A 14,506-nucleotide genomic window follows, 5' to 3' on the forward strand; every position below is an offset into this window, starting at 1 on the left:
GTGTTAAGAAAAAGGAAACAAACTTGCAAGACGTTTCCGTCTTGCGAAGCAAGCCCATAGGGAAAATCGTCTTGCGAAGCAGCTCAAAAAACAAAAAACCCTTTCGTCTAGCGAGTTTTTTGTCTTGCGAGGCATTCGTCTTGCGAGGTACCACTGTACATCTTTTTCAAATGTTATACTGCCCCTCCATAGGTAGCTGGCAGCTTCGCAGGCATGGCAGATGCACCTGGTAGGCAATGGGGGGGGGCATGGCTTCACATCTCTCCCCCCAGAGAGGGGAGAAGCTGGGCATGAGGATTATCTGAAAGATTTCCAGGGTTTTTCCTCCCCACCAGCCAGAAGCATGTAGGTGATGGCGAATCGTTCACAGCGCTGCTGGTTGGGGAATCTGCAGCAAAGCAGCCCAAGCAATCAGATGAAATATTCATGTATTGTGCAAGCGGCTAACCTGATGCTGGGGCGGAAGAGGGGAAAGGGGGGAAAGGAAAGAAGGAAGGAAGGAAGGAGGAGGGGAAGTCGCTTGCCTCTTCCTGCAAACACAGCTCCGGGTCTGGTTTGCTCACGCTGCTGCTGCTACTGCTGCCTACCTAGCCTGCTGGTTAATCATGAGCTCAGAGCGTGCCACAGAGCTTTTGCTGCAATACCATTGCTTGGAACGGGGCTGGCCCTGTGTAACCCCATATACCTGCTCTGGATATTTTGCAGTCTGGAGGCTGCCAGCATCGGGTTCATCATCATCATAGACAGACGGCGGGACAAATGGAGCGCAGTAAAGGCGTCCCTCACACGAATAGCAGTAAGTGCCTGGAATCCTTTATTTTCGTCGCTGTTTTGCCTCCCGCAGATTGCAACTGCTACCCAGTTGTTTGCTGTTTACCTAGGCTGCGCTCCCTTGGTTGCTCGTGCGGCTGCATCCCCTTCGCTGCCCTACAGATTTCTGCCAACCTTGCGTGCTGAGAAGCAGCGGAGGGTGCCAAGGCAGGACAGGCGCATCTTGCCCTGTTTTCCTGCTGAATGAGAACGAGATCGTTCCAGCCCCGGGAAGAGAAAAGGGCATGGCTATTTCTATAGCGTTCTGCTGCATGCAAGCTGCTTTACTGTCCTAATCTCATTAAGAGGCCGAGTAAGTGTAGTGGTCCAGGGGGTCAGGTGAGGGAGCCTCCTAGGTCAAGCCCTAGCTTAGGTGATTTGAGATGGCGGTGGAGCAGGGGCTTATGCAAGCTTTTTTCTCCCTCTCGGCTTCTGCTCTCTCTTCCCACACCTTCCCTCACACTTGCACCAGTACCTAGAGAACAGAGATGAAAACACTGGTTTATGAGCTTATTTGAAGGGTTTCGAACCTTGCTTTTCAGCTGAAAAAAGGCTCCCAGAGCAGACTGAAAAGAACAGCAATAATCAGGTTTTGCACAATACAGGAGGTCTAGCTCAGGCATCCCCAAACTCGGCCCTCCAGATGTTTTGGGACTACAACTCCCATCATCCCTAGCTAACAGGAGCAGTGGTCAGGGATGGTGGGAATTGTAGTCCCAAAACATCTGGAGGGCTGAGTTTGGGGATGCCTGAGCTAGCTGCATATATACACACACAATTCTATTTGTGTGCCGCCTTTCAACAGTTCAAACCGTGCTCAAGGGGGCTCACAACATGGAAGGAATACACAACTGCAACATAGCAAAAGTAGTAATAAATGAGGCGCGACAGAGGAGACATATGGAGTGCTTGCCCCACCTCACGTCATTTTCCTAATCGAGAATCGCAGATTGGGAAGGGCAATTTCAATAGGGAAAATGTCATAGAATGTGAATGGAAAGGGACCCTGAGGAATATGCAGCTGTCACTTAGGAGGACTGGAGCTGCAGCCTTGGCATTATCAGCCCCAAGCAATAACCAAGCTCTAACCAATTGAACTATCCAATTGAATTTTATTATTTCGGTCACAAACCAATTCCAGCCCACATACAATATCAAGGAAGTCATAAAACATGATAGGGATACATTTGAATTTGCAATTAGGTATAACAGGGACAATACAGATATAGCAACAGTTAAAAAATATATAAATTAAAACTTAGTCACTAACATATAACCTAAAATTATCATTTAAGGCCTTAATCATTATGATAGCACAGCTATTGAACTATCCTGTATGTGTCCTGTGGGGATAGGTTCTGTCTTAGGTTCTGGCCCAATACAAATTTGGAGCTCGCTACAGCTTTTTTGTTGCTGTTTAGTCATTTAGTCGTGTCCGACTCTTCGTGACCCCATGGACCAGAGCACGCCAGGCACTCCTGTCTTCCACTGCCTCCCGCAGTTTGGTCGAACTCATGCTGGCAGCTTCGAGAACACTGTCCAACCATCTTGTCCTCTGTCGTCCCCTTCTCCTTGTACAGCTTTATTAAAGTAAAAGCAAAGAGTGCCATGGGTAGGCATAATGTTGGGCTCCCATGTTGCAATGTCCGTGGGACTCTAGCCGCCTCATTTTCCATTGCATTCTGCTGCATGTGCAAACCAGACTTCAAGCATTAATGGTACAAGAACAGAGGCAGAAATACAGTTGGCAACCATACCTGCGACTCGTAGGGAAATGGTTTAGACAGAATATGATGAAGCTACAGAAGTACTTTTTAGATGGTCTTCTAATGCAGGGTGAGCCAATATGGTGACCTCCGTAAATAAATAAATAAATAAATAAATAAATAAATAAATAAATAAATAATTTTTTATTTATACCCCACCCTTCCCGGTTCAGAAAACCGGGCTCAGGGTGGCTAACAACAAATTTAAAACACTTAATTGATGCAACAAAAAACAGCATAAAATACAGTATAAAACGTGAATAACAATAAATTCAGAATTCAAAAATCAATTTAGGGGGGAAATCCATCCAATAAACATTAGATGATCACTAGGGCTAGCTGGCTAAATTAGTCCTATTTGGGCCAGCGAGACCAGGGGAGAATTAGTTGTGGGATCCCAGAGCGGGTAATCTTCATAAAAGGGGAGGGGGAGGGAAGGAAGTGGAATAAAAGATCAGGCTAAGTTCAAATTGAAAGCCAGGTGGAATAGCTCTGTCTTACAGGCCCTGCAGAAGAAAGTTAAATCCTGCAGGGCCCTGGTCTCATGGAACAGAGCATTCCACCAGGTCGGAGCCATCAATGAGAAGGCTCTGGCCCTGGTGGAGGATAATCTGACTTCCTTAGGGCCCGGGACCTCTAAACTATGATTATTCATGGACCTTAAGGTCCTCTGCGGGGCATACCAGGATATATTGGACTATTATTATTTATATTTGCCGCTATTCAAATTTCTTAATTGTTTTACTCATAAATGTCGCTCAGATTGACTTACGTAACACAGTAGAAATACTAAAGCCTATTACAATAATTGCAGTAAAAAAACAAGCAAACACATCTATGCAACTAAAAGAGGGCTCTAGCAGATCCTGCGCCACCAAAAGAGGCCACAAAGGCTTTTTAAAAAACCTTCAAACTAAGGACCAAAAGAACACAGAAAAAGGAAGCTTTTTCCTGGTGTGTAAAACTAGAGGGTGCCAGGCGAGCCTCCCTGGGAAGAGCATTCCACAAATGAGGGGCCACCACTGAAAAGGTCCATTCTTCTCTTTCCATCCTCCAGGCCTCCCATGGAGGGGGGGCAAAAAGAAGGGCCTCAGATGATGATCACAAGCTCTGGGTCAGTTCATATGAGGTGATGCAGTCTTTGAGAGCTATAACACAATCTGGAAAGTGGTTGGAACCATCTAACCAGCCAGAATAACAGTCCGGGGAAATGGTATGGCTATTCCATTCCATAGGGACGCGGGTGGCGCTGTGGGTTAAACCACAGAGCCTAGGACTTGCCGATCAGAAGGTCGGCGGTTCGAATCCCCGTGATGGGGTGAGCTCCTGTTGCTCGGTCCCTGCTCCTGCCAACCTAGCAGTTCGAAAGCACGTCATGTGCAAGTAGATAAATAGGGACCGCTCCGGCGGGAAGGTAAACGGCATTTCCGTGTGCTGCTCTGGTTCGCCAGAAGCAGCTTAGTCATGCTGGCCACATGACCCGGAAGCTGTCTGCGGACAAACGCCGGCTCCCACGGCCTATAGAGCAAGATGAGTGCACAACCCCAGAGTCGGTCACGACTGGACCTAATGGTCAGGGTTCCCTATTCCATTCCATGGGGTTCCATCTGAGCTACAGAAAAGCAAGCAAAGTGGAAGCTGAACAGAGGAAACATGAGAGGGAGATGTCCTATTAAAAACGAGGGAGCCAAATGTGTCTACTCTAAAGGAAATGCCCAGTGAGTGTGGAAGCAGCCTCAATCACTGACAGAAGGATGGGATAAGGGGTAGGGAGCCATGGTGGTCAGCACCTTATATCTTTGGTCTCACCATTGACAAATCTGCTTTGATAGTTTTTCTGGATGGTTTTCTGGATTTTATATTCTGATACAAGCTGTCCTCCTCTGGACATCTGATTTGGTACAAGTGCAGTGGGTGAGCAGGCAAGAGCCCTCTTAAAATTCAGCTAAAAATGTGCATCCAGAATGCCATATGGAAAGATGGTTCTATGCATAACGCTTATGGTTCTGTGTACTATTGATACAAACCGCTCTGATTTTTTTTTAATGAATAGCAGCGTATAAATATATTTGTATACATAATTAAAGACAGGGCAAAAAAGTGAGATATGAATATTTAAATTAATTAGTACATGAAACAATGCTGTAATTAAGACATATATAAACCAATAATTAAATCAGGAATGGGGAAGTTTAGTTTTTCCTATGGGGGCCAGTGGTGGGTGGAGCCAGAACAAAAATAGGAAGTACCATTGGTACTTCTAGTTTAGTATTGTCTACACACTAATTGGCAGTGGCTCTCCTAGGTTTCAGGCAGAGAGTATTTCCTACAGGGGCATAGCATGCGGGGGAGGCTACCAGCACAGTGGCCCTTGGGGCATTTTCCGGGGGGGGGGGTCTGTTCACGCCGCCCTACCAGCCCTGTGCTGCTTCACAAGGCTGGGATCAGCCTTGCAAAGCGGCTCAGGGATGGCATCACTACAAGAGCTGGGCTAACATGCCAGGCTCCATTCAACTTCCACGCTCTGCCTCCCGGGTGCCAGCAAACCATGCTACACCACTGCTTTCCTACTTGGAGAGTCACTGAGGATTGAACCTGGGACATTCTTCATCAAATAATAATAATAATAATAATAATAATAATAATAATAATAATAATTTATTTATTTATACCCCGCCCATCTGGCTGGGTTTCCCCAGCCACTCTGGGCGGCTTCCAACAAAATATTAAAATATAATAGTACTTCAAACATTAAAAGCTTCCCTAAACAGGGCTGCCTTCAGATGTCTTCTAAAAGTCTGGTAGTTGTTTTTCTCTTTGACATCTAATGGGAGGGTGTTCCACAGGGTGGGTGCCACTACCGAGAAGGCCCTGTGCCTGGTTCCCTGTAACTTGGCTTCTTGCAGCAAGGGAAATGCCAGAAGGCCCTCGGCACTGGACCTCAGTGTCAGGGCAGGACGATGGGGGTGGAGACGCTCCTTCAGATATACTGGACCAAGGCCGTTTAGGGCTTTCAAGGTCAGCACCAACACTTTGAATTGTGCTCTGAAACGTAGGTCTTTCAATGTAGGTCTTTCAAGACTGGTGTTATGTGGTCTCAGCGGCCGCTTCCAGTCACCAGTCTAGCTGCTGCATTCTGGATTAGTTGTAGTTTCCGGGTCACCTTCAAAGGTAGCCCCACGTAGAGCGCATTGCATTAGTCCAAGCAAGAGATAACTAGAGCATGCACCACTCTGGCGAGACAGTCCGTGGGCAGGGAGGGTCTCATCCTGCAGATGCTCCGCCACTGAGCTTACAGCATTGCAAGATTGCATGGCTCTTTTCCTCCCTGTGCTACTCCATCTTTTTGCCTCTTGCACACACACAACAGTACAGGAAGCAATTCCTCGAGGGGTGGTCTGGAGAGTGAGGATTGGCCTGGGGGTTGATCATGCTGAGAACTGCATAACGCTAGGGCTCCTCCTCCCAGAATTCAACGAATAAAATAATTTCATATGGGGTTGTGATTTTGCCTGTGTTTCCAAAAGGGATTCTATAAAGAGATGCCCCAGAGAGCTCACAGACCTTCCATAGCACAGTGGCTTCAGATGGATCTTGTCCCCAATTCATGTCCTCCTCCTCCTCGGCAGTTTCTATCCTCTTCACCGCCTCACACTTCCATGCCTCTTCCAGGGCGCATTTCCCGGGAACCTGCAGTTGGTTTTCGTCCTGCGGCCGTCCCGTTTCATCCAAAGGGCAATCGCTGACATTGGCATCAAACTGTATCGCGATGACTTTAAAATGAAGGTACCGGTAAGCACTTCTCTTCCTTGCTGTGTTCCACATCTTCTCTTTCTTAACTGTCAGCAGGATTTCTTTCTCTCCTCCTCTTCCCCCTGGAAGTTGCAGCTTCGAGAGCGACATCATCCAGGGAACAGAGACAAGCTCCTGCGATGCTTTTGCTTTGATCACGAAGCAAAGGGTTTGGTTGTTTGTTCCTCAGCTGCACTGTGGAGAGGGCTGCAAAGAACCCAGGTGCAGAATGAAGTGACAGAATGAGGCAGTATAATTCTGGATTGTAGGAGGTGCTGTTATCTCCTCTGTCATGTCTAGTTTTCCCTCCTATTTTTCAACCTAACCAACTCACAGGTTGAGTGATAGCAAAGTGAAGTAGCTTCCATGGATGCCTCTCTGAGTAACTTAGAAAAGGGGTGAGAAATGTGTGAAACACAGTTTTCCTTCACTCCAGGTAAATCATGCAAAGAATGCAATTCACTTATTTCCGATTGTGGTGATCACACAGGGTCCTCAGACATTTCACCGTCTATTGATCTCTGTGCCACCACTTTATTTCTCACTGCCACCACCCAGGCCCTACCTGATACAATACTGAGTCCAGTCAGGGTTAAATTGGAACATAAACTTCTGTTTATCTATTGTAGTTTAACAAGCATGTGGTTTCATAAACGGTATCGGTCAATTACAATCATGGGGTGCCTATCCAGACCTATAACCTCCGTTACCTGCTCTCGCTCACTAAACCACCTCTCAGATATTTACTTGTCTTCCTAGCCCCTAACTGTTCCTGACTCAGCTTATTTCGCTACACTAACTCAACCTACCCACAAACTCTATCCCAATTCACTCCCACTCCAACCAACCACCCAACTCCCAACAAACTCCTAACAAACTCCTCCCTTTGACCCTCCCAGAGCTGGTTTTATAGTCCCTCTGACTCCACCCCCTGGGTTCTGATTGGGTAACTTGTTTAACTATTTCACCTCCAGCACTCTCATATGTTTTTTTTTTTTTTAAAGAGTCTTTATTTTATTTCAACATTTAAAAGCACAAGTACAGTATCATTAAAACAAAACAAAAAACAAGATCCATAAAAGTAGGAAAAAAAAGAAAAAAGAAAAAAGCAAATAAGTATAAGTACAGAAGTCTTCATACAATTCGTTACATTATTGACTTCCCACCACCGCAACGTGAACTATATCTCAACAGTATATAGAGCAGTGTCATTAACCAATCATCATTTTTTACCTCACGATTTTTATATTGTACCTACTGTGATTTTGGTGTTTCCTAATATCGTCTCCATGTATAAAAAAAATTTGTTCCATTCATTAATAAATTTGATATTCTTCTGAAGCCTGATCCTCTGCGTCATTACTGCTAGGTCTATGTATTCAATTAACTTGGTCTGCCAGTCCTTGATTGTTGGAATATTAGGTTTTTTCCAGTTCTGCGCTAATAGAATCCTGGCAGCTGCTGTGGCGTACTGAAATAGGGTTTGGTCTTCTTTATTAATCTCATTCCCCACCATTCCCAGGAGGAAGGCCTCCGGTTTTTTAGGGAAGGTATGTTTTAGAATCTTTTTTATTTCATCATAGACGGAGCCCCAGAACTTCTTCACTTCATCGCAGGACCACCACATATGAAAGAAGTCTCCCTCTTTCTTTTTGCATTTCCAACAGGTCTTATCCCCGGTCTTATACATTTTAGCTAGCTTTTTTGGGGTGATGTACCAGCGGTACATCATCTTTTCCATGTTTTCTCGTAACCCAACACACGCTGAAAATTTCATGTCCTTATTCCACAGTTTTTCCCATTTTTCGTACTCTATAGGGTGTCCTAGGTCTATAGCCCATTTAATCATAACCTCTTTAATTTCCTCATCCATTGTGTCCCATTCTAGTAGTTGGTTATACATTTTGGTTAAGAGTTTAGACTTCCCTTCTATTATTTCTAACTGGAACTTGGACTTTTTCTTACTCATGCCGACCTTTTTGTGCTCATTCCACAAGGAGTTAATTTGATGGAATTGCAGCCACCCCGTTAATTTATCTTTTAATTCTTCGTAAGGTCTAACCTCCCATCCTTTCTCCGATCTTTCCATAAGGTCCGCACAGGTCCTTTGACCTTCCATGTTTGGTTTCTTGATTGCTAGGATATCAATGGGCGACAGCCACCATGGGGTATCTTTTTCTATCAAGTTCTTACATCTGTTCCACACCTCCAACAACGCCCCTCTTATTATGTGATTAGCAAAACCTTTGTGTACTCTCCCCTTATCCTGCCATAGGTATGCATGCCACCCAAACCTAGCATCAAAGCCTTCCAGGTCCAATAGGTCGGTGTTATCCAGAACTATCCACTCCTTGACCCAACATAGGCACGCGGCCTCGTAATATAGTTGCAGATTCGGGACTGCAAAGCCTCCTCTCTCTCTTCTGTCAGTGAGCAATTTGTATTTGATTCTGGCCCTTTTACCCTGCCAGATAAATCTGGATAAGGTCCTCTGCCAGTCCTTGAACATTGTTGTGCCCCTGATTACTGGGATGTTTTGGAATAGGAATATCATTCTTGGGAGGATATTCATTTTGATGGTGGCCATTCTCCCTTCCCATGAGAGGTGTAGTCTGCTCCAGCTATCTAGGTCTCTTTTGCATTCCCTCCAGGTTTTAATATAATTATCCTCTACCAAATTTATGTTCTTTGTTGAGACCCAAATACCCAAGTACTTAACCTTTTTTGCTATCTTTATCCCGGATTCCAGCTCGATTTTATTTTGGGCTTGTTCATCTAAGTTCTTAATCAGCATCTTTGTTTTAGTTTTATTTAGTTTAAACCCAGATAATTTTCCGAATTCCTCCATTAAGTCCAACACTGTGTTTATCCTTTCTAGGGGTTCTTCTATTGATATTACTAGGTCGTCGGCATATGCCTTTACTTTGTACTCTTTTTTACCTATCTTAATCCCTCTTATCTCCGCTGTTTCTCTGATCTTTTTCAGTATAACTTCTAGGACCATGATAAATAACAGGGGTGATAATGGACACCCCTGCCTTGTACCTTTTGTGATCGTAAATGAATTTGTCAGGTTGCTGTTAATGATAAGTTTCGCTCTTTGGTTTGAGTAAATTGCTCTGATGCCTTCTAGAAATGGCCCTCTTATTCCTACCCTTTCCATGCATGTAGTAAGAAATTGCCATGATACGTTATCAAAGGCCTTTTCGGCGTCTATAAAGATTAGGGTAGCAGGGATATCGACTCTATGATCCAGGTATTCGATTATATTAACTACATGTCTTACGTTGTCCCTTATCTGCCTACCGGGCAGGAATCCGGCTTGGTCTTTATGAATCACCCTACTCAAATATTTCTTTAGTCTGTTCGCCATTATTCCTGTAAAGATCTTATAATCGTTATTGAGTAGGGATATTGGTCTATAGTCTTTTACATTAAGTATATCTGAGTCTACCTTGGGTATTAATGTGATATGTGCCTCCCTCCAGGAGTCAGGTATTTCTCCTCCTTGGAAGACACTATTAATTACGGTACATAATACCGGAGTCAAGAGTTCCTCTAGGGTTTTGTAATATTTTTGGGAGAGGCCGTCTGGGCCGGGAGCCTTGCCAGGTTTTAGTTTCTTGATTGCGTTCCGGACCTCGTCCACAGTTATTGGTTCATTTAGGAGTATTTTTTCCTCGTCTGACAGCTGTTCTCCTCTATTCCTTTCCAAATATCTTCCTATCTCGGTTGCATCCTCGTCTTCCTTCTTATTGTATAGGCTTTCATAATATTGAAGAAATTTCTCCTCTATCTCACTGGGATCCTCTACTATTTGATCTTCGAATTTAATTTTAGTAATCACCTTTTGTTTTTTCTTTTTCCTCAGTTGCCACGCTAGCAACTTACCGGTCTTATTTGCCGACTCAAAGTACTTTTGTTTCAACATTTTTAATCCCCACTCTATCTCCTGGTTCAGCAATGTTGAGTATTGGGTTTGCAGTAATTTGTAAAGTTGTTTGGTCTTCTCATCCCCCGGGTTTATTGTTAGTTTTCTTTCTACTTCTTTTAATCGTTTAACTAATTCTTCCTTCTTTGCCTCTTTCAGATTCTTTCTATACTTGTTTTGTTGAATCAGGAAGCCTCTAAGGACTGCTTTGCTAGCGTCCCAAACTACATTAATTTTGGTATCTTTATGCAGGTTATGGTCGAAGTACTCTTTCAGTATGTTCTTTGCCCTGTTAATAATCTCATCCTGTTCCAGTAAATAGTCGTTCATTCTCCATCTATATTGTCCTGATGACATACATTTTATTTCTAGGAGGATTGAATTATGATCTGATAGTGTTCTGGGCTCTATTGTGCATCTCTGCGTTCTTAGCGACAACTCTCTGGAGACCCAGATCTGGTCTATTCTGCCCCAGCTTTGGTGTACTCCAGAGAAGTGTGTAAACTGTTTTCCTGTTGGATTTTTATGCCTCCAGATATCAATTAGATCCAAATTTTCTTGGAGGTCATCAAAGGTTTTTGGGAGCTTTCCTTGCTTCCCTTTCCTTTTTTTTTCGCTTCTATCTATTTCTGGTTCAGGAACTCCATTTAGATCCCCTAGTAAGATTAATTTGTAGTTTTCCAGTTCCAATAATGTCTGTTCTAATTTTTTAAAGAACTCGGTTTTGTTTGTGTTGGGGGCATACACTGATACTACATTAAACCTTTCCCCTTGATGCGTGATTTGGATCCCTAAGATCCTCCCTTCCTCATCTTTGCATATTATTTTGGGATCCAGTTTCTCTTTCGCGTAAATGACCAATCCTCTCTTTTTATTCTCATCTGAATTAATAAATTCCATTCCCAGTTTTTTATTAATCAATATATGCTTATGTTTTTTAGCCACATGTGTCTCCTGGCAGCAAATCACGTCACATTTTTTATTTCTCAAAATTTTCTCTATTTTATTTCTTTTAATTTTCTCATTTAGACCGTTAACATTCCATGTTAAAAAAGTTAAAGACATTGTTGAGGTAAAGTGTCGCGTTTGTATCTGATTTTCAGTTCCTTACTACTTCCTCTTCCTCTGTTTCCTCCTCTTCCGCTACGCTTTCCTCCTCTTCCACCTCTCCCTCCCCCTCCTCTACTCCTCCTCGCGGCCCCACCCTCCTCCCATCCTCACCCCCACCCTCCCTGGTATCCTTTCTATCCACTACTCCTTCCTCTCTTTTGCTGAGTTCCTTCTCGTATCTTCTCAGGAACTTTTCAACCTCTGATACACTGGTTAGTTTAAATCTTTTGTCCTTGAAAAAGAAAGCAATTCCCTCGGGAAATTCCCATCTAAATTGAATGTTATTCCTTCTCAGTACACCAATTATATGTCTGTATCCTTCCCTCTTGCGTAGTAATCTGACCGGGATCTCTTTTAGGACAATTATTGGTCTACCGCCTATTATTAGTTTTTTATGGTAACTCGTTTTGAGGATCAGATTCCTCATTCCTATTGAGTTAAACATTACTAAACAGTCCCCAATGGGTTTCTTAAGTTTGTTCTGGTATGTTCTCATTTTAATCCTGAAGGCGTTTTCTATCGTGTATGCGACCTCCTCTTCTTTTACCTCTAACCATTTTGCTAATTCCGTGATTATTTTTTCTTTAATATTTTCTCTCACTTCTTCTTCTATACCTCTGAATTTTAAATGCATTTGCCTTTGTCGCATTTCACCCATCGCTATATTGTCCCAAATCTGCTCCTGTGATTTATTTAACTCCCGCATCTCCTCCTTCATCTTCTCCGTCTCCCTTTTCTGTTCTCTCATGTCCTTTTGAATTCTTTTGTTAGTTTCCTCAAATGTCTTTGCTTTAACCGTTAGTTCTTGAACTTTCTTCCCCAGCTCTCCTATGGCTCCCTCTATTCTTTTGTCTATCCTTTCTTGCATTTCCTCCAATTTATTTTCTATATGATTTTCATTCTGCTTAAGCTCCTCCTTAATTTTGAGCCACAGGAGATCCAAGTCTTTGATTTCTTCTTGTTTGGAAACTTTCCTTTCACATGGAGTCCCTCCTCCTCTTTTCCCATTCTTCCCCTGCATTTTAATCCTATTGTTCGTTATGTTTTTCAGGGCTAATCTCTCCCTAATCTCTCCCTTTATGGGCTCACAATCTCCTCTTTTTTTTACTTAATTACCACTGGGGTACATTCAGAGATTGTAACAAACCACTTCTGTGCCGAACACTCCTCGCCCTTTTGTTCTAAGTTCTAAAGTTTCCACCCCTTTGTGTTTGTCTCTAATTAACACTTAAGTAACAATTGAGGAGAAAAAACTGGGGTAGGAGTAGGATTCTGACGCCTTCCTAGGTAACAAAAAAGGAGGGACAAACAAATTCTAATCTATGCACTCCAATAGTTAAAGTAGTTATCCTGGATGGAGAGTTCGGTAGAAAATTCCAGTTATAATGAGGCCTCTTTCGCCTCTTTCGATCCAGCAAGTAGGTCCTTGCCGTGTTATGGTGCCCTTTTCCTGGTTACAGTATACAGTGTGAGGCTTAACAGGACAACATATCGGCTAGGTACCAAATGGGGATTATTCAGCAGGAAATCATGGAATCAGGGAAGGGGGAAAAGGGAACCATATGGATTAGCTGTGTTAATATTAAACGTCAAGTAAAGAGAGTAGGTAGAGGAGACAGGAGGACAGCAGACCGGTGTAGCTGTCACTACAAGAGGTCCAAAACTATTACTAAATTAGTTAGGGTTGGGGGGTAAGGGAAGGGGGGAGCCGCAGGGGAGGAAGAAAAACCTTATACAGTAATCAGTCTAAGTCAGTGATAAATCGGAGTTGTTGATAATTCTAATGCTGATGACTGTTTGTTTTTAACCACTTTCTCACCATTCACGTAGCGTTCTTACATAGGTTCATAAAGTCCCCAATGTCCGTGATAGAACAACAACAAAAAAGCAATTTTTGGTGTGGAGTCAATATGGACTCTCAGCCGTGAGTGTCTTCAGGAGCAGCTGTGGTGGCTTTTATCTTTGCCCCCTTAATGCTCCTCCTGTCCTGTTAAAGTTTCCTGTGGTATTTGCTGCTACGTATGCTTAATAGGCTACCAGTAGGGAAACGCCAAGACCTTAAACAGTGTTCCGCAATAAAAATCCAGGCGTACGATCCATTCGTGAGTCTGACTTAAATTCCAAACAAAAATGCGTCCAACTCAGGCAAACAGTCTTAAATCCTTCTGTAAATAGAAATTCTTTTGGCTCATTTAGCTTTCCACAAATAAAAGTTCTTTTGAGTCATTTAATTTGGCCAAAAGCAAAGGGAAAAAAGAAAAACCCTCCTCCTTCTGAGTCTGCACAGCACGGCCGTTATGAGTTGTTCCGCTTTTTTTTTTTTAACTAGCCGCGAGTTTCCAGACCTGCGTCCTTTTTGTTCTCCGTCGGGTGGTGACCATACATGAAAATAGCTGCTACCCGGACTCACCCATCTGAATACCTTCTCTTTGGCTTTATTTAAGTCCAGTCACGATGGGGATTCCGTTCTTACATCTGCAGTGGTTCGTCGCCTTTCCCGGTGGGAGCTTGAGGCATCGTAGCTCAGAGACGGCGTTCTCCCTTACTGTGCACCTGCGGCTCCGCCCTGCTTCTCCTCTCCACAAAGGGGGGAGAGCCCGCGGAGATGAAACGCCGCTCCCGCGCTGCTGGGAACCTTCCCCTAGGGGTTCCCCCCCTAGGCTTTCACTCTTTGGGGGGCGCAGTGCCCTTGCAACACCCCCTTTTCTCTGAGATACTCGGAAAAACCTTTAGCGTGTTTTTCCGCGCTCCCTCACCGTCCGCGACCGGAACCGGAAGTCTTCTCCCAGCACTCTCATATGTTAACATCACACCGATATGCTTGCTCAGGTTTGATTCTGGACCAAATATTTTAACGTTTGCCAGATTTTGCCATTGTTGCAAGGCATGGTTGGAAAGCAAAAGAAGAAGTAGGAGTAAAGGTGGAGGAGGAAAAATGAAGAGGATGAGCAACATGACATGAGGGATGTCAGGCGTGTGGTCAATAGAAAATCACCCAGGCAGCTGCTTACCCTATGTGTATTCAGATGCATACACACAGCTCCATCAGTTGAACTGAGGCGTTTCGCATGTGTATCAGAGCTTCAAAGATCTGCCC

The 14,506-nt window shown here is 43.9% G+C and overlaps 1 protein-coding gene across 8 annotated transcripts in view; it reads left to right on the forward strand.

The window, feature by feature from the left end:
- MCF2L2 (MCF.2 cell line derived transforming sequence-like 2) overlaps nucleotides 1-14,506 on the forward strand; it is a 224,741-nt gene that overhangs the window by 57,206 nt on the left and 153,029 nt on the right. For 7 of the 8 annotated variants that reach the window (XM_077929726.1, XM_077929730.1, XM_077929731.1 and 4 more), the window contains exons 4-5: nucleotides 706-796; nucleotides 6,249-6,368. In XM_077929726.1, the coding sequence (XP_077785852.1) occupies nucleotides 706-796; nucleotides 6,249-6,368 (211 nt within the window). The remainder of the gene's footprint in view (nucleotides 1-705; nucleotides 797-6,248; nucleotides 6,369-14,506) is intronic. The other variant, XM_077929727.1, reaches the window with a different exon arrangement.

Source organism: Podarcis muralis, chromosome 6 (genome assembly GCF_964188315.1).
Source record: "Podarcis muralis chromosome 6, rPodMur119.hap1.1, whole genome shotgun sequence".
NCBI classification, from domain to species: domain Eukaryota; kingdom Metazoa; phylum Chordata; class Lepidosauria; order Squamata; family Lacertidae; genus Podarcis; species Podarcis muralis.